This window comes from Aythya fuligula, chromosome 2 (assembly GCF_009819795.1).
Source record: "Aythya fuligula isolate bAytFul2 chromosome 2, bAytFul2.pri, whole genome shotgun sequence".
NCBI lineage: Eukaryota > Metazoa > Chordata > Aves > Anseriformes > Anatidae > Aythya > Aythya fuligula.
The window spans coordinates 152,554,536-152,582,452 of record NC_045560.1 but is presented as its reverse complement, the minus strand read 5'-3'; the positions used below and the strand labels follow the sequence as shown (position 1 = coordinate 152,582,452).

Genomic DNA, 27,917 nt, shown 5'->3' with positions numbered 1-27,917 from the left:
GAAAAGGAGAGCTTTCAATAAACAGAAGAAACAAGCTACTTTTTATTCGCTTACATGTAAATCTCCATTAAATCCCAAGTACTTCTCTGCTCTCCCTTTTTGGGTGAAAGTCCTGAAGGTCTAGTAATGTATGCACCCAGATTCTTGTATTTTTATTTTTTTTTTAGTAATGAAGCAACAAGTTCTGAACAAACTTATGGTTGCCTTAACCATTGAACTTGATGCGTAGATGAAAGCATATCATATTTTTTTTTAAGCTTATAGAAAAAAAAGGCACCAAAGGTTCATAGAACCCAAGACATGCATTTTATAATGAGGTACATGTGGAAAACAGAATGTAGGTCCTGTGTGTGTATTATCTATTTATAAATATGTATTATTTAATTGGAGGAAGTAAAATTATTTAGGTATGTAGTCATGGTAGTTCCTACTTTCCTAGGAGGGAACTCAAGTATGAAGTATTTAATGATGTGCTAATATTGCAGAGCGTTGATGGGGATTAGGAGTAGAACAGCGGTCTGCTGGAGCAGAGAAATCAAATCAAAATCCTGCGTATTGTCTATGAACTGTTAGATTTGTACAGCTTGCAGTTTGGGTACATAATTCCTACTGTACAGTTAATAAATCAAACCCAGCACAATTGGTGCTGTTTCTCTCTTTGCTCTGCTATCCTATAAATAGCTCGCTCTTCAGTGAGAATTGTGGCAGCTTTCCCAGCAGGGATATGATAACAAAGATGTCTGTCTCCTACACCTGTCTTTGTGCCTTTTTCAGTACTGCTGGCTCTTACTACTGAGGATGAGCTTTCACGTACTGTGGATTTACTTTTTCCGTTTGACACATATATTAGCTATTTCCCTGTAGTACAGTAAAGGTGAAGAGAATGAAATCAGGGCTTGCACTCTGTTTCTTAGACACTTTCACATATATAAATAATCTTAATTTTGACAGCATTACGTTCTGAAAAGCTACTAGCAAAGTTCGCTTTCTTGTGTGCATTTCTATCCTAGTCCAGGAGTCCTGTTGTTCTTGTACTTGTCATGATTTTGGCTGGGATAGAGTTACTTTTTCTTCATAGAGGCTCAGAGGGTGCTGTGTTTTGGATTTGAAATGAAAGTAGTGTTGATAATACACTGACGTTTTAGTTGCAGAGCAGTGCTCACCCAGAGCCAAGGGCTTTCCAGCTCCTCAGGCTGCCCTGCCAGCAAGGGGCTAGGGGTGCACAGGGAGCTGGGAGGGGACAGAACCAGGAGAGCTGGCCCAGACTGGCCAAGGGATGTCCCACACCATGTGGCATTGTGCTCAGCCATAAAAGCTGGGGGAAAGGAGGAAGAAGGGGGGACATTCGGAGTGATGGCGTTTGTATTCCCAAGAAAGCATTCCGCATGATGAGCCCTGCTTTCCTGGAAGTGGCTGACACCTGCCTGCTGACGGGAAGTAGCAAATAAATTCCTTGTTCTGCTTTGCTTGTGTGTGTGGCTTTTGCTTTACCTGGTGAGCTGTCCTTACCTCAACCCATGAGTACTCACACTTTTACCCTTTCCAATTCTCTCCCCGGGGACAGTGAGCGAGTGACTCTGCGGTGCTCAGCTGCCTGCCGGATTAAACCACAACAGGACTAAACTGTGGAGGAAAAACAAAACAAAACAAAAAAAACTAATCAAATAGTAATGATTATTCTTAACCTTTATTTTTAAATATAATTTTTGTCTCATAGGAGCCTATGTAAGAAGGCAACCCCCGATCAAGAAGTCTATAAAGAAGAAGGAAAAACGCCATTTAAATCTGCACAGAGCTCCAGCTGTGCTGCTGTCCCCAGATAGTCTGACATCACCTAGCAAAGAAAAACATGCTGCACAGTTGTAATAGGATTAAACAGTATAAACCTACGAGCAGAAATGTGATTAATACAGGGTATTTCGAAGCCCTGCAGTGATTATATTGCTATACTGAGAAAACTACAATCTGTTTATTAGAAACATTTTAAGTGTGTATGTATTTTTTTCTGAAGTTATTTATAATTGTTGCCTTTCTTCGAGGCCTGCAGGAGGTATATATATATATGTATTTAAATTAACTGTGCGGTGCAATCAATATCAGTAGACTATGCAATCCTGCAATGGCAGGAATTATGATAAACCTCATAGTAAGCTCTGGAGAGATTTGTAAGTGTGCAGTTTGCACTGCCCCATTTTTATTAGCATTGTCATTATAAAGATGTTACTGGAAGCAGAAAGTTAATGTTCTGTAACAAAAAAAGAGCAATTATGCAGTCCTAAACAGAGAATTCCATATTAAACATAGCAGATAAAAATAAGCTTATACAGTTAATCTAGAAAGATACTATGGAATAAAAAAATGAGCCCTTTACAGTAAAGCAATAACAACTTTTCTTTGTTAAGTACAGAACTAGCTGCAAAACAACCTCCTATAATTTCCAAGTGTTAATCTCCTTGAAATTTTCAAGTAGAACTTTCAAAAGTGCACAGCGTCAGCTGGAATGGTTTCCTCTTAGTAATCAGTGGGAATATAAGTGAGAATCAAATGCTGAATGTCTGTGAAATTTCATCTTAAGCCTATGTAGTGGTGGACTCGCGTAAGCCCCAAATTTGATCTAACTGATGGAATGGGGATAACGGGCAGAATTATTCACAAGAGGGTGAAGGTAAAACTTTTTTTTTTTTTTTTTTTTTTAAATACTGCTTGGAGCATTGCTTTTGGAGGAATCCATCTCTATGCTTAGTTTTTTAAAACATAATTCATATACCTTAAGTTATACCCTTAGAAGCATAAGGCTGGGAGGTGTGTGTGTGAGGAGAAGGTGTTCAAGAACTTAAACTTGGTCTCTCATTAAGCAATGGTACTTTTATTTTAAAATGATGAAAAGTATCCTACATGATAATACATGAAATGGGAATAAAGAGAAATAATGATTTTTAAAATAAATAGTTAACATTCAGGGCCTCATTGGCTCTTCTGGTTATAGGAAAAAATAATAATGCTGTCTGCCTGACACAGTCTGTACCTTCCTGTAAAGAAGGACTTCTCTGGGTGTTGTCCCCAGCACCCTTGGCTCTTCTCTCTGTTCCCCCTCAGTTTACAGGCTGCATAATCAAGTTTTCGGCTTTTCCCATCTCTACTTCTCCTCCACAATTTGTCACACGGTGGTGACTGTGCACGCACACGTCCCGCTCCAGCGGGGTCGAGCAAAGCACCTCTGCACGTAAAATTTGTTGCCAAGTGAGTTCCTGCAGGTCTCTGAGCTGGGGGCGAAGGTGATGGACTCTGTGGTGTAACCTGAACGCTGATAGTTGTATTGATTGCTTAATTGGATAACGTTACCCAGATCCTTACTGCTGAGACATGGTTCAGAAGACATGCAGAGCTGACGTTACAGGTCGATGCTGGGCCCTGTCCCCAGCCACTCACCTGTTTCGGTGCAGTTGCCAGTAGGCTGCCTGAGATAACTAATCCAGGTTACAAATAACTCTGAATTCAAGCCTTTTACTCATCTATCTAGATGGGTTTGCAAAGTGAATATAGAACACTGGGCTGCACGGAGTTTAACAGGCAGAGTTAGGTGGCAGCCAGCTTGCTGACAAGGACTGAGCAGCTCAAGGGAAGGAGTGGGAAGAACATTAAGCCGTGTTGTCACCAGGAAGCTGTGCTACCCCGCTAATTCCTGCGAAACCTGGAATTGTGTCTGTGCCTTTTCCTCTAGCAATTAGGAAGCAAAAAAAAAAAAAAAAAAAAAAAAAGTAAATTTTTCTGGAAGACTTTTCAAATTCAGCAGTAATAGAGATGCATTTCAAAGTGGGAACATGCAAAGGGGAGGCTCAAGAAGTAAATGTTCTGATTAGTATTAAAGTATCATCTTGAAGGCAGGTGAAATCTATCGAACGTCAGCTATGTTCAATTTTCAGATGAGGTTCAACATGGCAGAGTGCCAGGTCCTGCATTTTGGCTACAGCCCCATGCAGCACTAAAGGCTTGGGGCAGAGTGGCTCGAAAGCTGTGCAGAAGAAAAGGGTCTGGGGGTGTTGGTCAGTGCTCACCTGAACATGAGCCAGCAGTATGCCCAGGTGGTGAACAAGGCCAAGGACATCCTGGCTTACATTTTTTTTTCAATATTCATATTATAATAAAAATAAGCAAGGTTTGAAAGTCAAGCACTGGGAGCTGGCAAGTGTTAAAGGCGACGCTCGGTGTACTTCTTATCCTCCTGCCAATATTTTTTGTTCAGAGCCTTAGGTCTGTGAACACAATTTATGGTTTCTCTCAAAGGACTACTGCTTCATTTAGGCAATTAAATAGCACTTCGTTTGTGTCCTATACTGAGTTTTGCAGCCTCCCTGTGGCTTAATTAATTTTCTTGTGGGTGCTTATGTGGCATTTTTATTGATTTGCTTCTTCAACAAAACGTTTTCACAAAACACTTGTGGGGAAAAAAGGGAAAGTGATGCATTGGAATTTAGGGTAAAAAGTTTCTCTGGTTGTATACATTCAATTTAAGACATCTAAGATGAGGGTTTTTAAAAGCAATCATCACATTTTTAAGCACAGATTCTAAAAAAAAGAAATTAAAAAAAATCAGCTTTACATGCACATAATGCTTTTAAAGCAAATTGCAATATACCGTGGTGAGCAATCAAATGAGAAGGAACACACAGTTAATGATCACTTGGGTGTAAATCATAAACTCTGGGAAAAGTAAGAATAGATTTTCCAGAATAGCTAAGGCTCACGTTTCCCTCTCAGTAGTTTTCAGCTGTTGTAGCAAAGAGGTAGTTTTATTTTACAGGCAAACGCGTTTTCTGTGTAGCCCTAATTCATGTTTAGGTCAGGTCCATCTGCAGTGCTGAGTCAGAGATCCTGCAGAAATTCAATACACGATGTTAAAGATCCCCAGAAAGAACTTCTGCAAAACCAAAAGGAAATGAAAGCTGTACAGGGCGATATTAATTCTAACTTGTAATTGATTTTTACAGCTTTAATTCTGTGGAGCCACTCTATTGAACAGCTTAGCAAGGTGCACCATGGTTTCACATGTCTGAAAATGCTTTTTCAGTAAAGTGCTTTGCCCTTTTCCTGGTGGTAAAGCCCAGCTTGTAGCTGGGAAAAGGAGTCAGCATCTGTCCTTTGCCTCAGGTAAGGGGCATCTCTTCATCGATCCCAGCTCCAGAAGTAGGCTGAAGCCCTGTGCGATACTTAACTCCTCTGCACAGGAACTTTGCATCCATTTATTTTATTTTTTTCCCCCTCACTTTTATTTTAAGAGATTTGTTTAAGAGGAAATCAACTGCTGTGGGCTAGACGTGGTGGCTAAAACAGGGGACCACTCAAGGGACTGAAGGAGGCTTGCAGCCGTACTTGGAGAAATGTTGGTGCATGCAGGAACTTACCTGAGAGTAGCTAGAAAAGAGCTGGGGCAAGAGAGTAACTGCAGAAAGTACCTGGAAAAAGCCTTTAAAGATGAACAAAACTGGGACTGAGAGAAGAAAGGCAGCAACAGAGGTCAGACAAGGAGATAGGCAGGTGAGGCATGAGCAGGTAGAGAGTGGATCGTGTGTTTAGTAAATAGGGAAAGTAGGGCAGAAAGAGCTGAGCAAACAGGCCAGGATCAGATTCCCTCACGAGGTGAGGGACAGGATGAGGACGCAGGGCCCGTAGTGCCTTGCAGGGTGTGACCTGATGCACAGACTGCACTGCTCCTCTGTTTTCAGAGGGTGCCACTGAAACGCACCTGAGTGATGTGGGTTTTAATGCAACAGCATGCAGTTGAATTTCTGGAAGCACCCAAGGGTATTCTTGCTTAGGCTGTGGAGCTGTGAGTCAGAGCTGTGAAGACTTTGCTTTAATCTGGTTCCGTGACCTGGCCAAGCACCCTCACAGCGCCTCTCTTTTTGCTCCTGACCTCTGACAGAGCTCCCAAAACGTTTTGACTAGGCCAGACACCAAAGCTCCAGCTCTGATTTTTTCCTTCTCTTTCATCCTTGGTAAAGAAGCAGCATTTATTAACACAGGCTTGTGACTGTGCAAAGCAGAGCTGTACAAAACAACCACATGGAAGCAGCAACGCACCATGTGTGGTATTGATGCTCAAGCAGCGGCTCCAACTATGTGAGAGATTTGGGACAAGCACTTTTCTTGGCAGGAGAGCCCACCCTACTTGCTGTTGTGAGGCTTGGTGACTCAAGGACCAGAGAATGTTCTTTCAATGCCAAGGTAAGGATGAATATTACTCATGTCCTAAAAAGAGCACAAGCCCTTCCTTTCAGGGGAGATGAGTGTCTGAGCACGCATGTGCTTTGATCTTTATTGCTCCAAGCAGAAAACATTCTCCAGAAGCTGGTGGATACACTGGCAAGCAGGGATGTCAGGAAGGACAAAAAAGGGCACATGAAGCTGGAGCCCAGGAAGTGAAAAGTGGGAGTTAAGGCAGCTGAAGACAAAGGCATAATCCTAAATGTCTCCTGTCATCAGGTCAGGATATCCATCCTGCTAAAATGTTGCTCTGTCGTTCCGATCAGAGGAGATAAGTTAGCAGAGGAATGGGACCACAGCTCACAGAAGAGTTGTCTTTTCCTTCTCTGATGCCTAGTATTTGGGCACCTGATGTAAACACCCACCCACACACACAAAACCACTTCGTTTCTATATTAGCTCTCCTATGAAAGTCATTCCAGAGAAGCATCTGTGGGTGAACGTTCGTGCAGTACCGATTCTCCAAGCCCTTCTGCTAGGGCCTAAGGCTCATTCTGGCTGTGTCTGAGCCCTCCTTGATAGCAGCCCTCCTGTCCTTTCACGTGGCATCTGTAGTGACTGACAGTGTGCGGTGCGCTGTGAGGCTGCAAGCAGCGTAAAAAAACAGAATGAGGCATCAGCTAGGAGAGGTGACTTTGTTTTACACCATAATTATTTCATTTCCTCACACTTGCCTTCTCATATTCATAAGCACCAGGATGCTTAAACTACTTGTGACACGGAGGACGAGTTCCCATCACGTGGTCTGAGTGTCCTGAGTTTGCCTGACAGGTATATGTGGTGTTTGGATGTGTCTTTTGTGTTGTTTAGGGGTTCCCAGTAGCTCTCATCTTTTGTGCATTCATCTTGCCCCACCATTGTAAATCATCAGGAACAGTGCACTTTTCATATGCACTGGTGGCTTAAGTCACGGGGACCCTTCTTCCTTTGGGGTACAGCCTTGTAGTTTGTTATGTCTACTTTTTAGATGCAATCTAAGGACACTGGCTTCGATGAATCCTTATCCGTGATGGGATTTTCCTTTTGAGAGAGAAAACTCCTACAAGAATAAAGTATAGGGTAAATTTGTGAAGCTGGTTGTTAGGATAAAAACCCTAATTCTTTCAATGTCTGGCAGAGGAGGCTAGGAAAAAAAAATGCAATGCAAAGAGCAAAATTGCAGACATCAGCCCCACCATCTTTAAGGACACGGTGGTAGTACAGAGGCTGTGTCCACAAAGACAAAAAGAGCACTAAGACTGATCACTCTTGCAACTAAGAATTTTTGAATATTTAAGAATATTTAGAAAATGTGGATCATTGTAGAGCTGTTTTCTAATTAAAAACTGGTCTAAGGAACATATAGGTTTTGAGGCCTTCTACCTGAGGCTGAATTTTGCTCATCATAACTCCATGTAAGCAGTGTTATTTGTAAGTTATTTTAAAGACAACTTCTCAGTAAATATATATGCATTATTTCTCTTACAACAGGAAATTATTTAGGTTTATTACTGGAGTTAATGCCAAAATGAATTCTTATCTTCACAAGTTTTGCTCTCTATGCTTAATTGAATACATCCGCAGTATGACAACAACAAAAATCAAATAGAAAATATAATATCATCAATGTTTAGGAAGGATAATGCAATTTCTATGAAGACGTTTGCACTGAAATTAATAACAGTGACAGGCACTATGGAGTTCAATACTAAATTAATTAATATTGAATGTATACAACATTTATGATGATTTAAGAGTGAAGGTGATAAAACTGATATTCGGTGATTATTAGTGTAGAAACAAAGCAGAAAAGCAATGAAACAGAAAAACATGAGGCAAAAGTGTGTGTTTGTGAGTACTCCGACGGAACTTGTTGCATTTTGTCATGGAATCACAGAATCATTAAGGTTGGAAAAGCCCTCCAAGATCATCTGGTCCAACCATCCCCCTGCCACCAATGTCACCCCCTAAACCATGTCCCCAAGCACCACGTCCAACCTTTCCTTGAACACCCCCAGGGACGGGGACTCCGCCACCTCCCTGGGCAACCCGTCCCAATGCCTGACTGCTCTTTCTGAGCAGAAATGTCTCCTCATTTCCAGCCTGAACCTCCCCTGGTGCAACTTGAGGCCATTCCCTCATGGAAGTATCTGTCATCAGGCTCCTTTCAAGAATAAAAAGTTATTAAAAAAAATAACTTACTACCTGAATAAAAACTTTGGAGCTGAGTGAAAAAAAAATTAGTGTGTGATTCACCACAGCTAACACATGCTGATGTATGGCATATGCAGAATAAGGCATATGCAGATAAGGCATATGCAGAAAATAATAATAATAAAAAAGTGTTGAGGCGCACTTACATAAAAAAATAAACTTAAAAAACACAGCATGGTAGTAAACAGTACGTGAAACATCCCTGAGAACTAATGTTTATTTACAGATCACTTAATATTGTGGACATTTATTTTAAACTTGTACAACTAGGCTCCAGTAGACACGAGGCAGTATTATCAGCCACTGAATTTCCAGTTTGGCCACACGTGTTCTTATAAACTGTTGTGTTTTTTTTTTTTTTTCTTCACCGCTTTAGAAGTAAATTGTTTAAAAGACGGGAGCTGAGGGGAGCCGGGAGCCCGCGCTCCGCCTGAGGGGAGGGCACGGCGCGCGCCCCGCCCAACGGTCGCCGCTCAGCCGTTGGGCGGGGCGCGCGCGCGTCCCCCCCCCTCCCGCTCCCTCCTTCCCCCCCCTCCCTCCCTCGGGCCCCGCCCTCTCCCCCTCCCCGCCCGCCGTCGCTGCGGAAGAAGCCGCCGTGTCGGGCGCCGCAGATTCGCCATAACCCGCCTCACCTCCCCCCCCGCACCGCCCCTAAATCCATCAAAATAATTTTATTTATTTATTTATTTATTTTAAAGCAGGGAGGCCCGCGGGGCTGCGGCTGGGAGCGATTTTTATTTTTATTATTATTATTATTTGGGCTCTTCCCTTTCCCGACGAGGCCGCTGCACTGGGGTTTCAGTCAGCTCGCAGCCCACCCCCGCCTCATCTCACCTCCCGCCGCCCCCAGCCCCTTTCCCCGCCCGGTGATGGAGGCTGCGGCTGCAGGTGAGCGGGGCTGGGGCCGGGCCGGGCGGGGGAGCGCGCACGGAGCCGCTGACAGGGGCCGAGCGCTGAGGGAAGGGGGGAAGAAAGTAGTCCCGGCTGCGTACCCCTCCGCGTGAGAAAGTAGTCCCCCGAGGAAGGCGGGCAGCCACCTCACCTTACCCACTTTCAGCAGCCGTCGTGTTGCCGCTGAGGGCAATGGGGTGCCGGGGATGTTCGAGAAGGGTCGGGGAGCAGCGGGGTGCAGCGCGGAGCAGCGGGGTGGCGGAAGGATAACGCGCTCCCGAGGTTCCGCAGCTCTGAGGGGGCCGCTGGGGGAAGGGGCGGCCGAGGCACGGCGCGTCCTGAAGCGGCCCGGGGCTGCTCTCGGCATCTCCTTGGAGCTGCTGTGCCCCCCGTATTCAGCGGGGTGTGATCATTAAACCTGCGTTCTGTCACCTCAGCCCTTCGTGTGTTGGTCAGGGGGTTGTGGGGATTTACGAGCGGAATCACAGAGTCGTTACGAGACCTCCGAGATCATCTGGTCCAGCCATCCCCCTGCCACCAGCATCGCCCATAAACCGTGTCCCCAAGAAGTGAAGTTACGTAGACATGACAGCCAAAATAATATTGTGTATGTGCTGTCTGCGTTTCACAACCCTGTGTTTGTTGTACGGGTTTGAGAGGTGATGTCACAATACTTTAATCACGGTTAATTGCCCTGTAGACTGACATCTAGCTTTCAGCTGTCATTCCTGGAGATGAATTTTTAATTGATATTTAGAATCCCAAATTATTTCTGGCTCGCCTGGGCAGTGTTCATAGACAGCACAGCTCAGAATTTTATGCCAGAGAGGGAACAGGAGAATAACTTGAATCTAACCAGTGGAATACCCAACAAGTGTTGTGTTGCCTAAGTACTACTTTGTAAAAGCATTCCAGGACCACTTTATATCGTCTCAGCAAGAGCAGTCAGGCACTGGGACGGGTTGCCCAGGGAGGTGGTGGAGTCAAAATCATTGGGGGTGTTCAAGGAAAGGTTGGACGTGGTGCTTGGGGACAGGGTTTGGTGGTGACATTGGTGGTAGGGGGATGGCTGGACCAGTTGATCTTGAAGGTTTTTTCCAGCTTTAATTATTCTATGATTCTATGATTTAGATGGGAAACTAATTCTATTACTAAAAATAGTAATTTTTAATTTACTCAAGCACATTTGTCTTAACAAAAGTAGTGTTGTGAGAGTAGTTGAACCCAGAACTGCCGTGAGTGGCCAGTGCCCAATAGGTGCTGCACCCAAAGCGAGCATTTCCTTTGGGTGTGCTTCCAGGAGCCAGGTTCAGAGCATTTCAGCCAGGGCATCCTGAAAGTGATGGCCGAGTGCATCCTCTTCGCTCATTCTCTGGGGTTCCACATGTTTTGGGTATTACAGTACCATGCCCTGGTGTTTTTGTTGGGATTCCTGCAGTGTTGCGTTTAACCACATGAGGGCGATCTTAGAACGTTAAACAAGACCAAGTCTTTATGGATATGTATCTTTTTAAATGATGGAAAAGCTACTTTGTTTATATATTAGATAAATTGATTATTCTGAACTGCTTCAGGTAAGCTTCTTCCCTTATTATGTTTTCATACAGAGCCATTTGTGGAGAAAACTTGTTGCCTTTATTAGTGGTCTAAACTTGTTAGTAGAAGATCCCTTTTAATCCAGTCCTAAATTTGTATTCTAGGCAACATAAGTGTGTGTAGGCGGTGTCTTCTTTTGAAGAACTTTATAAATACTTCTGGAAAAAAAGTTACAGAAAGCTAGCATGTGTAGAATCTAATAAAAATCCATATGCTTGTATCTGCCTTCATGGGTTAAGCATTAGTAGTTTTAGTCAGATTTCTTTTGACAAATCTAGTAATGCAGAGGTTAAATACAGTGCTTTTGGGTTTTGTGAGGATGTGCTTCAGAAAAGGAAGAAGGGTAGGAGCCTTGTGCCTTTTCCCTGTTGGGGCAGCTTCATGACGAGGCAGGTTCTGCTTTCTGGTGGTATCTTGGACAGCTCTGAAGCAAATCGATGTAATTTGGAATACTCAGTCTATTGTAACTCACGTTAACCACCTGAAGCTGATGCATCTGTCAAAAGGCAGTACCGCAGCCTGTTACTCCTTTCTTTCCCTACCTCTTTATCAGAGATGATGATGTGAAATCGTTGTGTCAAATATTTCCAAGGCTTTGTGTACCACATTGCTATCACCATGGACATTCACTCACCTTACAGCCCCAGAGTTATACGAAGAAGTGCCTCCCCTTGTTTGTTCTCTGCCTTTTCCAACTCAACGCTGAGGGCAGATCCACTAACATGAGCAGACAGCAGGGTCCTGGAATCCCCTAGCTCAGAAAAGACCTTCAAGATCACCACATCCAACAGCAACCTGGCCTACTGCAGCCCTTCAGTAAGCCCTGTCCCTTAGTGCCACCAGGTGTCAGACGTTTAATCAGTGCCCCTTGCTGGTCACCTCCTCCTTCATAACTGTTTTACTCTTCATTCTTCCCCACCTTCCAATTCCCTCGTTCCCAGCTAGGAGGATTCTGATTCATTCATCTGCTACTGAACTGTGCTGTGTAGTTGGCTGTACTTACGTTTATACCTTTAAAAGAACTTTTTTTCCCCCTTCTTTTAGATTTTCAAGTTAAAGCATCCAGAGTTCTAAGCTGAAAATGGACTTCTGCAGCAATAACCTGTGCTGTTTTTTGTTTGTTGGTCTGTGTTTTAGGACCATCTCGTTGTAGGGCTGTGTATTGTACCTCTGAAGTTTTTGTTTTAGAGTAGTGCACTTCTTACCTTTATTTTGAGGCTGTCTTTAAACTGTTTGCCGTTGTCAAGAGAGCTTTCACAGAAACCTCTCCAAGCCCTTATAGAGTGAAAGTAAATTGAAAAGCTTATTTTGCTTATGACTTACCTCCTTTGAAGGCTCCTTTCATACACAGATTACTTCTGTATTACAGAGGCTCTCAGGCAGGCTTGTTACTGGTGAGGTGTTTAGGAAAAAAAAAAAGGCTGCATTCTGCTTTCTTATTTCTCACATTGCTAAAATAATCTTTATTGACCTGCATTACTGTGGTTTTATTTCTTAATTCGTCACCATTTGCAGTCTGTTTGTTTTCCTCATTTCTTTTCTGAGAATGTTTTCTTCTACTAAAGCTTCTTCTCACTGCTATGTACCATGCTCAGCAATTAAAATTATATATATTCTTTTTTCTTGTCCTTTCTAAAACCTTTGATAATTAGTATCAAGTACGATGCTTTTAAATAATCTTCATGCTGATTTAGCTCTTTTTGGAGCCCTTTTTGTGTTTTGTTTTTGTTCTGTTAAGGATGTTTTTAATCTTTATGTGGTTCACATTGTTGAAGTTAAATGTTTGGCTTTTTATCACTCCTGCCCAGGATTTCGAAGTCTTTCTTTAAGCTCCAGACCCAAGGAGAGTCACCCATCCCAAACTGTGTCTCCTCTTGCAGCTTCCCTGCTGAGCGAAGCAGCCGTTCACGGTGTCTAAATATTTAATCTTGGTCTCCTGTCCTGATCTGACATTTGCATAAGGATAATTGAAACCTAACGTGCATCGTTATTTCTCATCTCTGTAACTTCTTCTATCTCCTTCAGTGTGCCAGGGCCATTCCTACCCTCACGGTCAGGCTGTTGCTGATGTGGTTCTGCCACTGCTGTTCTGCACAGAGCAGGAGTTTCCACCTGCAGACATTGTGTTCCTTGTTGAAATGGCCTGTTAGCTGGGACTGATGCTAAGGCTGGGATAACAGGGCATTGCTTCACAACCAGCTACTTTCCTACTTTCTTTTCTCTTTAATTTTTATTTGCAGGCTGTGGTATCCCACTGGTATTAGAAGAATATTTATCAGAAACTTTGGATGTGTATCTGTCAACATCCTCATTTACAGCTCAGCGTTCCGGTTTTGACACCTTACTAAGTGTAGCACGTTATTGTGGTACCATGTAGATCTCTTTTTTCCTTTTTTAAAGCAACTACAAAGAAATGGAAAACAAAAACAACAGTTTATCTCAACTCTGTGCTCTCTGTTGTTTCCTGTTGAAGTCTTTTTTCTGTGTTATCCTTAATTTGAAAATCGACTTTACCACTTCAAGGCGAGTCTCTTTCATCTTTGTGGTCTGTTGTGCTTGCTTCAGTCTTCAATTCCAAAACTTTTCCATAATAAGTTTTGGGTTGGGTGTAGCCTGTTACCTCTCAGTGTTCTTTGCTCGTCTCGTAATGCTCCCGTAGGCAGAGATGAAGCTGTCAGCCCAGCTCACAGCACTCGTGTTCCAGGGGGTTAATAGCACCCCCCATAACTGCTGCTTTTTTTCCCACAGCTTTTGCTTTTTCTGTCCTTGGTATATTTGTATTGTATCTTTTTTTTTAAAGGCAGTTTATTTATTAACCAGACGCATTCACGCACTCCAGTGTGATTTAGTCTTATACTGTGTATCTCTCTGTAACATCTGAGAGCCTCTATAGACGTAGTTTGCTTCGAAAAGCAAACTTCTGGTTGTCTTGGGAAAAGGTGGTGAGTGCACATGATTAGGTTTACTTTAAGATCATATTAATTTGTATTGATTTTAGTGTGATTTGGTTGTTTACAGCAATGTCTTCTATAGCTACAGTTCTGTAACTTTCTCTTTTATATCAAAATGAAAAATGTTTGTGGTGTGTAATAATTAAATAAATTATTCCCACCTAAGCAGCTAGAAGTGAAAACAGACACGGCCAGGTGTCCTTTTCCTGAGAAATGCTGTGCTGCAGGTTTCTTCCTCCGTGGTCATCCTGCACTGGTGAATTGCGCAAAACCAGTTGCTAACACGAGTTTGGGTTCAGGTGAAGGTAGCCCTAAAACCACTTCGTCTTCTCTCTGGTCTGCTGCTCTCAGTGCAGTTGTTTTCTTGGTTGTGGATCTGAGTGTACTTAGCCATTATAGAGGGGATTTGGGGGATGCTACAGCTCCCGAGCAGTAGCAGGCAGTGGGATGTTTTATACAGGTTTTATTTTTTTAAAATGCTTAGTTAGGATCCTGCTTTTCATTTGGAGATGTGCTATAACCCCCCCACCCAATGATTCTTGGTGAATCATAATTCAGAAAACAGCAGGAAACAAGTATTGATCTTTTAATTCCATCAAATGAACAGAAATAAAATTAGTCTATACTACTGTCTTTATTAAAATGATAACTGAAGTATTATAAGGTGGAGGAAGAGGTCTAGGGAATAAACCCATGGCTAAATTATAGCCTTTTGGATTTAAAGCATATGGAATCAAAACCTGCATTCATTTTGAGATCTTTTTTTTTTTTTTTTTTTTTTTTAATGAGATAGAAAAATGCAGCTGAGAGTTATTTACATTTTTACAGGAATTATGAAATAGTGCTGATTACCTGAAGGTATTAAGAACATGTAATCATGCATTTCAGAGTATTTAAAAAAAGTGTTTTCTTTTTAAAACAGATTAAAGTAGAATTTAATTAAAAAACAAAAAAAGTGTCATTTCTGTGAAGCAATAAAAACATATTACTAATATGTTTTTCAAAATTTCCTATATTTGAAATATCATTGAAAATGGAAAAAGTGTGACATGCACAGAGTGATAGGTTCTGATGCCTATGACAAATATTGTCACTATATTTGGCATTAGCAAAGGCATCAGAATTCAGTGCACTGGCTGTGCCAATTCCTTTATATGTGGTTCAAAGTATTTTTTATACAGAGGAATAATTCTGCCTGTGTTAAACACAAATTACTGGCTTTTTACATATTGCTCTCATGTTAACTGTTACCTCAGTATATGAATACTTCTCCCTAAAGAAACTACCAAGGAAAAGGATTGTGTATTTTTCTGGGACATTATGATACCTTATGTACTCAGCATTTGTATAGGAAGAGATCTTTAATAAAAACGTTTTATGGGAAGAATTGTGCCCCCTTTCTGATATGATAGGCAGTATTGTTTTTATTGCATTTGAAACTTGAGCAGAAACCCTTACATATTCTCAGTAATTTTCATGTTAGTGTGTAATTACAATGTTTTGTGTCATAAATTTAACTCTACTGGAAAATGTAACTGTATTACGTAAAGAAAGCTTGTGGTTAATATTGCCGTGATCGAATGCTTGCAGGTTTCAAGGCGGAACATAGCCCAGGACAGGGAGAAGTGACAAGATAGTGACCAGGTCAGGCACTGAAGTAACATGAATATCTTTTATAAGCTTGTTTGTATCCCCAGGTAGTGCTGTGCTTTGCTAGTAGATGAAGCTACAACTTGTTTCTGAGTTTATTGTAACATTTGTGTTAGCTCGATATAGACATCGATCAGCTGTTAGTTAGCAGGAGTTTTTCTTTTATAATAATAATTAGCTTAGAAATATTTTTAAGTTGGCACTGATTTTAGGCAGTTGGTTATCGCTGCCTATACTCTAGTGCCAAGATATATTTGGGTGGGAACTGATTTTCCTTAGTCCACAAGTGCAGCTGGTTTTGTAAGAGTGGGCTTGGAGATTTGAGGGTAGCACAATATCTGAGGAAGTTAAACTTGTTGGAGAAAGATCAGAAACAACACTGCTGTTGTCAGGGGGTGCTAGGAGCAGCTGCTGCTGGTGGCAGCCCTGCAGTCTGGTGGCTTTTTCACTCGGTGCAAGGACTATGGGACTCACACGTGGGCTGGACAGTGAGGTTACACGGAGGGGCTCTTATGGAAGGTTTTAATGAGAAACAGGACAGACAGCAGTGATCAGGCCAGGACCTGGTCAGACAAGCATGTTTTCCAGTAACAGTTTACACACAACAGGTCCCTTTTATGCCATTTTCCATTCCTTCCCCCTCCATGTAAGCATTCCTTCATCCATTTAACATCATTCCACAGACCCTCCTCAAATATCCCAAATCTTTCTGCTCCTCCTTTCCCTTTTCTTACCAGTTCCAAAGTCCTGGTGGCCTTCTCCACAGCTGTGCCTGCAGTTTCTTGGTGGCCCATCGTTTAGTAACTGGAGTATTTTGGTCCTTGGCATCAGCTCTGTTGTGCGTTGGCTGCCAGGTTTGTGTCTCTGTGTTCCTGTTCATCATTTCTCCCATTAATTTACTGACCTCCTACATTGAAAATGTCCCTGATCAGATGACCTTAGCTGACTCTCACCTCCCACGTGTCCTTAAAACTGAGAAAAGACTGAGGTCTTTTTTTTTTTTTTTTTTTTTTTTTTTTTTTAAGAAATTGATGTTTCTTGGCTCGCTATATTCTATTTCCTGGCTGACGGGCAACAGAAGGACTTTGATATAGTTGCTTCTAAAAGGTTTCATATAGAGAACCTTTAAAAAAAAAAAAAAAAACTCCCCTAGTAATTGATTTTGCCACAAGTCCTGTGTGCTATGACATGACTTACTCCAGAATTGGGAAAGCTGAGTGGTAAAGAGGAAGCAGCATTTTGGACCTGCACATCGGGTGATGCAACTGAGCATCTTAAATATAAGTTGTCTTTTTTTTTTTCTTTTTTTTTTTGTCCAGAAAATTCTTGGTCAAATTTCTTATTCCTTGGGCCACTAGCTATCAAGTGAACAAAAACTAGCTATCAAGTGGAAAAGCTCCCTTTTGTTTACCTTATTTGTGTTCATTGTGAAAACAAATATTAAAAACAAACAAAAAAACTACCAACAACAACAAATAAACCTCCAGCCTGTGTTTTGTGCTAAAGGAAAGTTTGTGACTTGTTAAAATTAACTCTTAAGTTATTGTCATATATGACATTATATGACAATTATAATGATCAAAAGCATACATGGCAATTAGATAATAACCTATTCGCATAAATAATTCTATTTTCAGTAATTCTTCTAATATTACTGCTTTAGAGAAAAAGAGGGTGGACTCTTATATTTTGGGAAGGGGATTGGGAACAGGTGAGCCTAGTCTGCAGCTCCCTGTTTGTCTTCAGTGATCTGTTCATAAATCTCCCTTCTCTGTCTACATGGCTCAGTATAACTATTTTTTTTTTTTTTTGTCTATTTGTACTATAAGAAGTACCTTGAGATCTTTGGAAGAATGGAGAAAAAAAAAAGAAATGGCTTTATTTACATTTTAGCTTAATTTGCCACTTTTAGGTGTAAGAAGAAAGTCACTGGTAATATTTATTTCAAGATACATTTATCAGGGTTTACATGGGCAAAGTGAAGATAACAAATTAACACGAGGCAAGCTCAGTAACTGGAATGCTCCAAATTGGTTTTGGCTGAAATTCCTGTTGTTTGTTTACCTGCATACTTGATTACTGTTCCTTTCATTCTCTGCATATTTAATTGCTGTCTAATTAATTGCTCTGTTGATTTCCCACATAATTAATTATCCACTACTTAATCATTGATTCCCTGCATAGTTAATTGACTTATTGCTTATTTGATTTTTACAGTTAATTGCCTATAATTCATTGCTTTATTGCTATACTACCTAATTAGCAAACAGGTAATCAATTATCATTTGCTTATTCCTAATCTAGTGGTTTAGGCCCATGATAAACTGAGCACAGTTTATCTTCTGGTTTCTGACCTCCTTTTCCAGTTATTCTTCCTAAAATCATTTCTTTCATCCATTTTGTTTCAATCTCACTTCTAAGTAGAGCTCATGCATCTTCTCTGTGCTTTCACCAGCACTCCCACCGTGCTCTGCCACCTGCGCTGTTCTCTTCTGGTCTTCAGCTTTATTCCTGTTTGATTATTTCCCATGTTTTTATTACTTGGTGTTAATCCCACAAATTTCTTAGAAAAGCCTTAAGATGAGGTTTTTATAATCAGGCACTTGAAAAAAAACAAACTGACTTTTGGGCATTCTTCTGGTTTTCAGCCCCTCTGCAGGTCTTCACTGGTAGGAACGATAAATAAAATGTTTTATGAGCACAGTTGTTGAAGGAGGAGACAGGAGACACAAAGCAGTGAGCATGAACTTGCAGAGAAAGCAGCTGGAAGGTCAGGAAGCAGGAACAGTGGCAAAGAAAGCCTCAGAACAGAAGTGTCCCCTGCATCGTGGGATTTCAGCATTCGGCTGTGGTTAAACTTTTCTGATAGATGCTGATAGGTCTTGTAGTGGGAACATTAAACACATATTTAGACAGAAGAATCATCATCCACTGTGTTAATAACAGGCATCATTCTTTTTTTTAATAAAAGAATACTGCTAAATAACTGGAGCAGAAATGATTCAAAGCAACATTTCCATTATAAACTTACTGCAACCAAAATAAAAATGTGTGTGTGCTCGAGACAACAGAATGCCTGAAAAGGATCCCTACCAAGCTCAAAAGACCATGCTGAGTATATTATACGTTTTACGTAGCTGTGTGTGTGTAGGATACAGCATATTCTGTACAGCAGGAATAGTATTTCGACTGCTTTTCAGAGCTATTTTAAGAGATGAAGGCATGCTCTGCCTTTTATTTTTGCAGTAGTTGTATTATTTCTAAGGATTAGGTTGCTTTTGTTAGAGTTTCATTGCAAACAACTGTAAATGAGAGCCAGCTTCACTATTCTGAACATTCAAAAGGTTTTTCTGGAGTGGGGTGAACCATACAATTAGTGTGTCACAGAGGGAGGAGAAGAAAATCAAATAGGGGTAGTGATCTTTGTTTGGGATTGTTTTGGGACTAGGTTCCAAAGTACAGCTTCCTCGTTCTCTTTCACCCCAGATTCATCCCAAGACTCACAGAAAATCACTTAGTTTCTGTACTTACCCGGCTATCCTGTGGATTAGTTTGTACCTTAAATAGTATTGGCTGTTTTGGTTTGATTTCAGTGAGGATACGTTCCTACTTTTCCTTAGTGGAACAGAGGGAGAGGAGGAATTGAAACTGATGTCTGGGCCAGGGGCTTATATACAGAGCTGAGGAACTGGCATGTTGTTAAATTTGGTTCCTGGCTGTTACTAGTTTTTACTGGAAACAGAAGGGAGCAGGGACTATGGAAAAAACATGTTGAAAAATCAAAACGTTCAAGTGAATGACAGCAGTCTTAGAAAGCAGAAAAAGAACCTCAAATTAATTCTGCCAAAAGTTCGTAAGTTTCTTTTTAGTTGAAGTCTTCTGAATTATTAATTTGATAGTAACCCTTCTTTATTACTTACTCTCTTGTGTGTTTGTGTTCACATCACACCTCAACTACTTTGGAACTGAACTGAAAAAATCAAAAGTTTTGTCTGAAAAAATATGTAAAATTTCAGATTAAGGCATTGACCAAGAAATATTTTAATGTAGTTCTTCATTGGCTGTTACTTCAAGAACAGCAAGGTCGAGGACCAGGTATTAGACATGGAGCCCAGCATCTATCGCAGAACTGCTTTGTAAAGGATAAAATGTTCGGTGTTTGTACCAACAGGATGCACATCAACAACGGACAATGTCTTTATCTTATATAATTTTATGTTTATCGGCTGTTTAAAAGAAGTGTGAAATCAACATTTTCTGAGGCTGAAAGGGCAAAAACTGGCTTCATCTGTCCCACTTCCTTTTAGGTCTTGTTGCCAAGATTTGAGTCAGGTGAAATGTTTTGCCCTGTGAAGATCTGGGTGGAAGTCTCACCATTTCTTCAATTCTGTTTGTGATTTATTGTGAATGCTTTCATTTAATGATGCAATATTATTTGTTTTAACTACTCACTGCCTGTTAAATGTGTTAACCAAAATCTCAATAACTAGTGGTAATATGAAAAAATGACTAAAATTTGTAAATATTAACTTCTCTTTTTAAACCTGTTTTTCAGGGATCAATTCCATCTTCATGTGTAAGCTTTGTAACTTGTTTTCACCGAATCAGTCAGAACTATTGTCTCACGTCTCTGAGAAGCACACAGAAGAAGGGACTAACGTCAATGACATCATTATTCCACTCCAGCCTCTAACAGCACCAACAAACATAAACAGAAACGGAGAAGGTACTTTTGATAAATTGAATGACGTGTCATTTTCTAACAGTCATTTCATTTTTTTAATGAAACCTGTGGCGTGGTGGGCTTTCACTGTGTGTGGAATGATTTACATAGCTTGTTTCTGCGATGGTCGCTGTACGTTGCCAGCCTGAATTTCAGTCAGTGCAGATTAGATCAGGGGATGGATGTGGATAAACTCAGCATGTGACAGGGGATGATTACAGTGCTCCATTAATTTTAAATGTCAAGTATAGCAAAGGCTGCTTCCTACAGCTTTAATTTGAAGCCCTAACAAGAGTGGGAAGAGTGTTGTTAGTGCTAGACAATTAAGTTTTCTTAGGCAAGCAGCCAGGGCACCATGGACTGGAGGGAGGTCTGGAGGTTTTGGAAGAGTGGCATGCTTTGAGTAATCTAACTCCTTGCTTGTTGGGTTTTAGATAATATAAATTAGTTCTAGTCCAAAAAGGCAGTGGCATGATTCATAATTTATAATTGTGCTTTGGTGTTGGCACTAGTAAATAATAAAAAAAAATAATAAAAAAAAATCTGGTAGTCAAAGGTTATGCAGAATGAGAGTTAGTTATGCAGAATGGTTTTCCTCTGCAGCAGCAGCAGTTATATTTGTGACCACGTTTAACTGATTATAATTGCAATCCCTTGTAATGTCAGCAATGGGTTCAAAATAATTCAGACTTTCTAATTATATCTTCTTTTAGACCCTTATTGAACAATGGGTTTATATTGTTGACCAACCTCTTATTTCAACATGCCTATGAGGATTTCCAAAGTACTTAATAATTATGGTTGCTGGATCTTAAAACGTGTGTGTTTATAAGTAACAAAGCAAAATAAACAAAAACCAACCAACCAAAAAAAACCCTACACTCTTAACATCATACTTGAAAACATTTTATCATTAATGTACGTGTGTGATATTTCTTCCTTTACTTACTAAGAAAAATTCAGCAGTTCTATTAACTTTATCAATATAAGAAGATATTTCTAATAATGGTCATATAGTATTAAACTGTAGCTGTTATCTCCTCAGATCGTTGTTGAGAAAAACATTGTACTAGATCATTGTTTCACACAATGCCTAAAATTAACAGTACATTAGAAGACGAATAAATTTTAGATCTGCATCCCATTTTAAAATGCCATTCTAATTTTAATAGTAAAGAATGAGTATTTCAGGCGTATGGAATATATCTTCCTTTCTTAAAATTTTGTTTCCTGTTAGCACTTCACTCTGAGCCTTGTGATAATGGTACCGTGTAACATATTCGTATTCCTTTAAGTAAATAGGCTCTTCTGTAGTGTGCTTGTTGTATTTGTGATAGGGACTATCTGCACTATATTATATGTCATTAAGCAAACATTGTATTTATCAGACTAGTATATAATTATGGTTATGATCTGAAAGAGCAGAAATTAGACTTATCCAGCTTTGAAGAGAATAACTTCATAAATTAATTATGCAAAAAAGTCATATTATGTTACCTTTTTTATTGTTCTTGGTGAATATATCTGCCGTGATCATGTGGTGCCACCATTTTCAGATTATGAAGCCCAATTCTTTGACACCTGCTGTTAGTAGGAATGTCAAGGTGAATTACTTATCATTTCAACTTGTATTATAGAAATGAAATATATATTTTTTTATTTCTTATCGCATGTTGATTGGATAAAGAGGATAGTGTGTCCTGAAGTCGTATTGAATTTTTCCTATGTTCTGCTTAAAAAAATTAGGAGACTTCACAGCTGAATGTAGGAATTTGAAAATTTCCCCTCCTGTTATAGAATCAGCAACACAAAAGTTTTTAATATACTTTTTTTTTTCTCTTGGTGAACTCTGTACTTTTTTGTAGTGTTTCAATCTTGTCAGTAAGGGAGAAGTGTTTGATGAATGACAGCCTGGAAATTACAACTTCCTTTTGGTACTTGTTGGCTGATAGATGAACATATTTCTGTCTTTTGAAATCATAGTTTCTCTTCCGAGTACAGGTAAATGGTGTAGTTCCTCCAGAATTAGTATGGATGAGTGAGTGTTGTTAATGGGGCTCTGTTCTGCCTGAATACTAAATTAATGATTTTATAAGTACTGTGAAAAAGTAAAACGCTAGGCAAGTAATAAGTGTTTATTACTCTGAAGTTATTTTATTGGCAGTACTCTCTGCTGAATTTTAGTTAGTCACGCCACTTTCCCATAATAATTAAGGGATGATATATTTAGACTTGATTCATTCGAAACATTTTGATTTGATTTGATGTTAGAATTGTGGAACCAGGGGTACCAGGCAGATGTTGCTGTTGTACAGGTTATGAATAGGTTATGACTTGTCTGGTGTGGCATCTTTGTTTGGGAACGGACAGCTATGTTCTGGTTTACATTGGTAATGCTTTGAGGAACAGCGTAGATAGTCCTAACTTCCAACTTTACAGCTGTCTGTAATATTATTATTCCATGATGGATGCTTTAGCCTGTATCTGTATTATGGGATATGTGCTCCTTGCAACACAATCTCCAGGCCTCACTGATTTTAAGACCTACTGATTTTAAGACCTGGAAAGAAGTTACAGTCTGCCTATGGTAATTTTTCCAGAGATTTTTAACTCATTAAGGTCACTTTAAAATGCAGCAGATGCATCAGCCTTCTCATGACTTGAGGATGGGCTGTAACTAGAGCAGGCTGAACAGCTTCAGGGCTAAAAGCCTAGGTGCTGTGATGTGCACAGGGAACGATAACTGCATAAGGAACCTGCAGACGAAATTTATTTGTGTATTTTTGTCTGATGCCTTGTGCAGCAGATACTGAATGCTTCCATGTACTGTTGGAATTATTTACATAAAAGAAGATGAGCTTTTTGTTTGTTTATCAGACAGATGAGGATGGGTTCATGTTGCAGAACACATCTAGCCAGTAGCATTCAGTCAGGATGTTTATGCAAAAACTTTCGCAAGTGTTTCGTGACTTCTGGCAAACTTTTTGTTTGAATTGTGCTACAGCTCCCTTTTTTTTTTTTTTTTTTTTTTTTTTTTTTTTCCTGGGAGAAAAAGAGCCATTTGATAGGGATCTGTTATGTCTCCTACTCTTCCAGAGTCATAGATATTTGCCTTTTAACGTAGTTTAGTGACATTTGTTTTCTACATCGTTAGCTCTAATTACCCATGCAATTGAGTTAAACCTGAGGACTAGAAAACCAGAGAAGAATCTATTTTAGTAAGAAAAACAAATAAACAAAAAAACAACAACTAACTTTAGAAGATTCTACTTTGTAAGGGTGTTGTCCTTTAGTGAACCAGTTTTGGTTAAATTTGATTTTTGATACAAGCTACACAACCCCTTCAGTGAGGATCACTGAGCCCAGCTAAATCCAAAGTCCTGGAGTGCTGCCATCTTCTTCACTCTAACCTACAAAGAGTTAAAAACTGTGTGTGTGTTTTTGCTTAGTTAAATTTCAAGGGAATAATTGCATTTAATTCTGCTGTATAATAACACGAAGACCTCATAAATAGAAATGTTGCATGCTACTCATATTCTGAACATTTCTGAGATTACTGATTATTAAATGGACTTATTTGAGGAAGCTTATGTGAATAATTCCTGTGGAGGAACAGTGCAGGAGTAGACTTAAATAGTAGCTGTTTTTTGTTTGTTTGTTTTTACTGTTCTCTTTCTAAACTGTCCTTTTTAATGCCTTTGAGTACATAATATATAGCATAGCAGAGGAAGTCTTCCTAGAATATTGCCATTGTACATCCAATGCCAGTTAACATAAAGGTTAGTTTTAGTGAATCTGTGATGGGTGTAAAAATCCCTACAAACCACAAAGATGTTCTTGGGGGGAACAAGATTTCACTTTTAAAATCTTTTTGATGACAAATTAAAAACTTGAGCTTCCTGCTAATCATCCTTGAAATAAGTGCTTTTTATTTGTATTTTTTTTTTTCTTGTTAGTCTGATACTTTCTTTTAGCAAGGGGTGATGTTTCTGTTTGGCTTATTTCTGTGTGAACAGATGAATACAGTGTTCAATTACTGCATGTTGTTACTCTTAGGTGGCTTTTTGAACTGTGGTTAGTACAATGAATGGATAGCTGGTGGCAAGCTGGGTACAGAGAGACAGCTGGCATTTATAGTCCTGTGCATCATTAAACAGTGAATTCTGGCATTGTTAATTCAAAGTAGCTTGAGGTATGATTGGCTCTGGAAAAAGAGGGGATAAAAGAAGCAAGGAATTTTGGTGATACATCAGTTATCCAGGAGGCCTCCTGTTCCAATGTATGTTGTTTCCCAGCACTTGCTGTTAAGCCTTTTAAAATGTCTGAGAACTGCTGGTAATTCTGCTGCTGGCAGTTCTGCTGCTGGTAGACTCATTTACAAACCGATGTAAATTTACACATTCTTTGTATTGGTTGCACCATTAGAAATCTTTCTGGTAACAACTACAACTTGGTAGCCCACAGAAAAAGACCTATCACCAACCTTCTGAAGGAGCAGTTCTCACATTTCCATTTGTATGCAGGACTTTTTCCATTTGTGTCTTAATGAGAAAATGCTGTTCTGTTTTTCATTACGTTTACATTAAAACCAGTTAGCGAGAGGTGAACGAACCTTTTTTGCCTGATTCTGTTCAATTTCTTTTTGGAAAATATGCTGGGTACTCTCATAGAGTCGGAACTGCAAACGAATGAAAACAACGTCATAAACAGAGAATGTGGTGGTTGTATCCACTCTTCAAATCCTAAGATTTAATTGCTTAATGGCAACTTGAGCAGCATCTGTCTTCCTGATACCATGCTTGATGCACAGCAATTTGACCTTCTTACAGGTTGACATTGATATGTTGTTTGTTCTAATTTCATGTTAATTTCATTAACTCAAGGCACCAGGTACTGTTTGTCACAGTTAATGGAAGTCAAAATAACGTGAATAGTAGCAAAGAGAGGTTTTGAGAGCACTGAAATCACCTTCCTCTTTCGGGCTGATAACTCACCAAACTGCTTTCACTGGAGTGCAGTAGCACAGAAATTCAGAATGCTGCTCCTGAATAATTGCAAAAAGATTTGTGAAAGAGTTAATTTATTTTTTTTCCCATTCACAATGAGGCTTTTAGTGTTCTTATGACATGGTTAAGTAGGCAGGTGCTCCATCACTACTCTAACGAGACAAAATGCTTTCTTGCTCAGTTGATACCAGTTACATGATTTATCTCAAAACTGCCGTCTCTGTATGTGGGTTTTTGTTTGTCTGGAATACATAAGGGAAGCGATTAACAGATTCTGAAATGATGCTGCCACCACCTCCTGTTCTCTCGCCTTAAGATTCCTTGGGGTCATTTATTTTTCCTTATGTTCTAAGTCAACCAATTTAATTTTCCCTTGAAGAAATCTTTAAGGGATCTCAAAAATGTGAGTACCATAAGCCAAAACATATGAGATACTTTTTTTTTTCTTCCCAGAGCATCAAAAACAGAGTGGTTGGCAATTTTTTAATATTTTCCAGTCCTTTGTTTTTCTCTCATACTACAAGTGTGATGGCTGAGAGGCACTCCATACCTGTTCTATTCCACTTTTCACATTTTAATGCATATTATACAGTGTTGGTTTTTTTTGTTTGTTTGTTTGTTTTTGCCATTCCTATGACTGTATCAAGATATTTTGCCTTTTAATTTTGAAAGCTTAAATCCATTGCACACAGCTGAAGGTTCTTAAACTGGAACTTTGGACACTCTGGGGTCCAGAATGATTCGGGCACTGCATTCTGGAGAGTATTTTCTGTGTTCATTCAATACAGAAATACAAATAATGACTAGTTTCAGAGCTTAGGTGTCTAACATTGGATAAAATGAATGCCAAAAGCATGGAAGTAGCCTAACTCTGTCCTGTTTCTCCATACACCATCAGGCAAACTCTTCTAGTTGTGCGCAGATTTTTCTCTCTGAGCTCTGCAGAAGTAGATCTGTTTTTTCACCAGATGTCTGCTCAGACTCAAAAAGATACTATAAAAGTGAGCATGCTTTGCTTTCGGTGAACTGAGTTTCTTGCAGAAGAGCAGGTTCAAACCAAAACGTATACAAAACCAGATAATTCTTCAAGTACTTCAGAGTAAAGAACAAAAAACAGCCAAACCAAAACAAAAACCAGAGAACCTCTGAGATTAAAAAGAAAGTGAACGATACTTTTCATTGCATCACCTAACAGATGAGAGGAACTGAGAGCTAGGATGAAATCTCCTAAAGGTATCCGGTCACCATCTGGAAAATTCGTTCCCCTTTGAGTTTTTGCTTTTGTTAGCTAAAAGCTTTCTTCTAGTTTAACTGGCTTAGTCAATCCTGAAAAGTTTTGTCTGTGAGAGGCTGATAGCAAGATTGCTTTTGAAGTAACTAGAGTAAGGATGAGAGAGATCACCAGCAAGAGATATGGGTGTGAAGCTAGAAAGTGCTAGGAATAAGAAATCATGTGAGTTACAGAATCTTAGAAACATGAATGGTTTGGTTCCAGCCTTGCTGCCATGAGCAGGGACACCTCCCACTAGATCAAGTTGCTCAAAGCCCCATCCAACCTGGCCTTGAATTATTAAGAGTGTAATTACTCAAATTATTACAAGGACAATTAGGTTTAAAAGATAAATTTTTGTTTTAAAAGATAAACTGAGTTATTTTTTTTTTTTTTTCCAGAATGTATCTCAAATACTTAAGCAATTTCTTTGATTTTAATTTAAATGAGATTTATTTTTTTTGGTGGAGTGTCAGAACACAGCAGAGCAACTCTGTAGAATTTGCATGCTGATACAATTATGCGGTAATCTAAAAGAATGCTTGCAGTGTAATTTCCGTAAAACTGTAGCACTGATATCTGTCGATCTCAATAACACATGTTATTGCTTTGGTTATTGCTTTGTGGCTAGCAGAAATGCCAACAAATGTCATTGCTTAAAAATAAGGCTGTGTGAAGCTACCATTTTCTTAAGCTTTAGGCTTTGAAATTTTATTTAATATTACTAGCTTTCAAAGATCTGATGGATATTAGCTAATTACCAGAGCAACCCCGTGAAATTTCATTATAGCTTCTTTTTAACTTTCTGTTTCTAGAGCTCCTTGCAGTGAAGAGGAAAAGGGGCAGGCCCAAAGGGTCTACTAAGAAATTCTGTGCAGATGAGGATGTGGCAGACAGTAACTCTACTCCAAATGAAGAAACTCAGACGGGGACAGAAGAAGGACCAGAACCGGCTGAAGTCTCACCAGGCAGCTTGGAATGTAGGAAATGCAATCGGAAGTTCTCTAACACCCGGCAGCTGAGGAAGCATATCTGCATTATTGTGCTAAATGAAGGAGAAGAAGAAGGAGATGGAGGTAAGAAAATACCCAATAAAACGACGCAAAGTGAATCAGCGTGTTTCTGTCCTGTAGCTTGATTGGTAACAAGCTGTAAGCCCTAGTGTTAATTTTCAATTGAAAGGAGTTGTCTGTTTCTTTTAACAGAAAAACCATATCGAAGCACAACTGAGAATATAATTAGACAAGATTATTTTATTTTATTTTATTTCCGTAAAGGTCAAAAGATTTATTGCACTTGCATTAAAGTTGTCTTAAACTCACTGAAATGCTTATTTTAGATAAGAAACTGTTCTGTTTCTCAGAGGATTACTC

General features: G+C 39.8%; 1 protein-coding gene across 1 annotated transcript in view; it reads left to right on the top strand.

Annotated features, from left to right (window-relative positions):
• The first annotated feature begins 9,201 nt into the window (after positions 1-9,201).
• Positions 9,202-27,917, top strand: part of ZFAT (zinc finger and AT-hook domain containing) — an 86,881-nt gene continuing 68,165 nt past the window's right edge. The window contains exons 1-3 of the mRNA XM_032182854.1: positions 9,202-9,345; positions 20,101-20,271; positions 27,360-27,620. Of these exons, the coding sequence (XP_032038745.1) occupies positions 9,327-9,345; positions 20,101-20,271; positions 27,360-27,620 (451 nt within the window). The 5' untranslated portion in view covers positions 9,202-9,326. The remainder of the gene's footprint in view (positions 9,346-20,100; positions 20,272-27,359; positions 27,621-27,917) is intronic.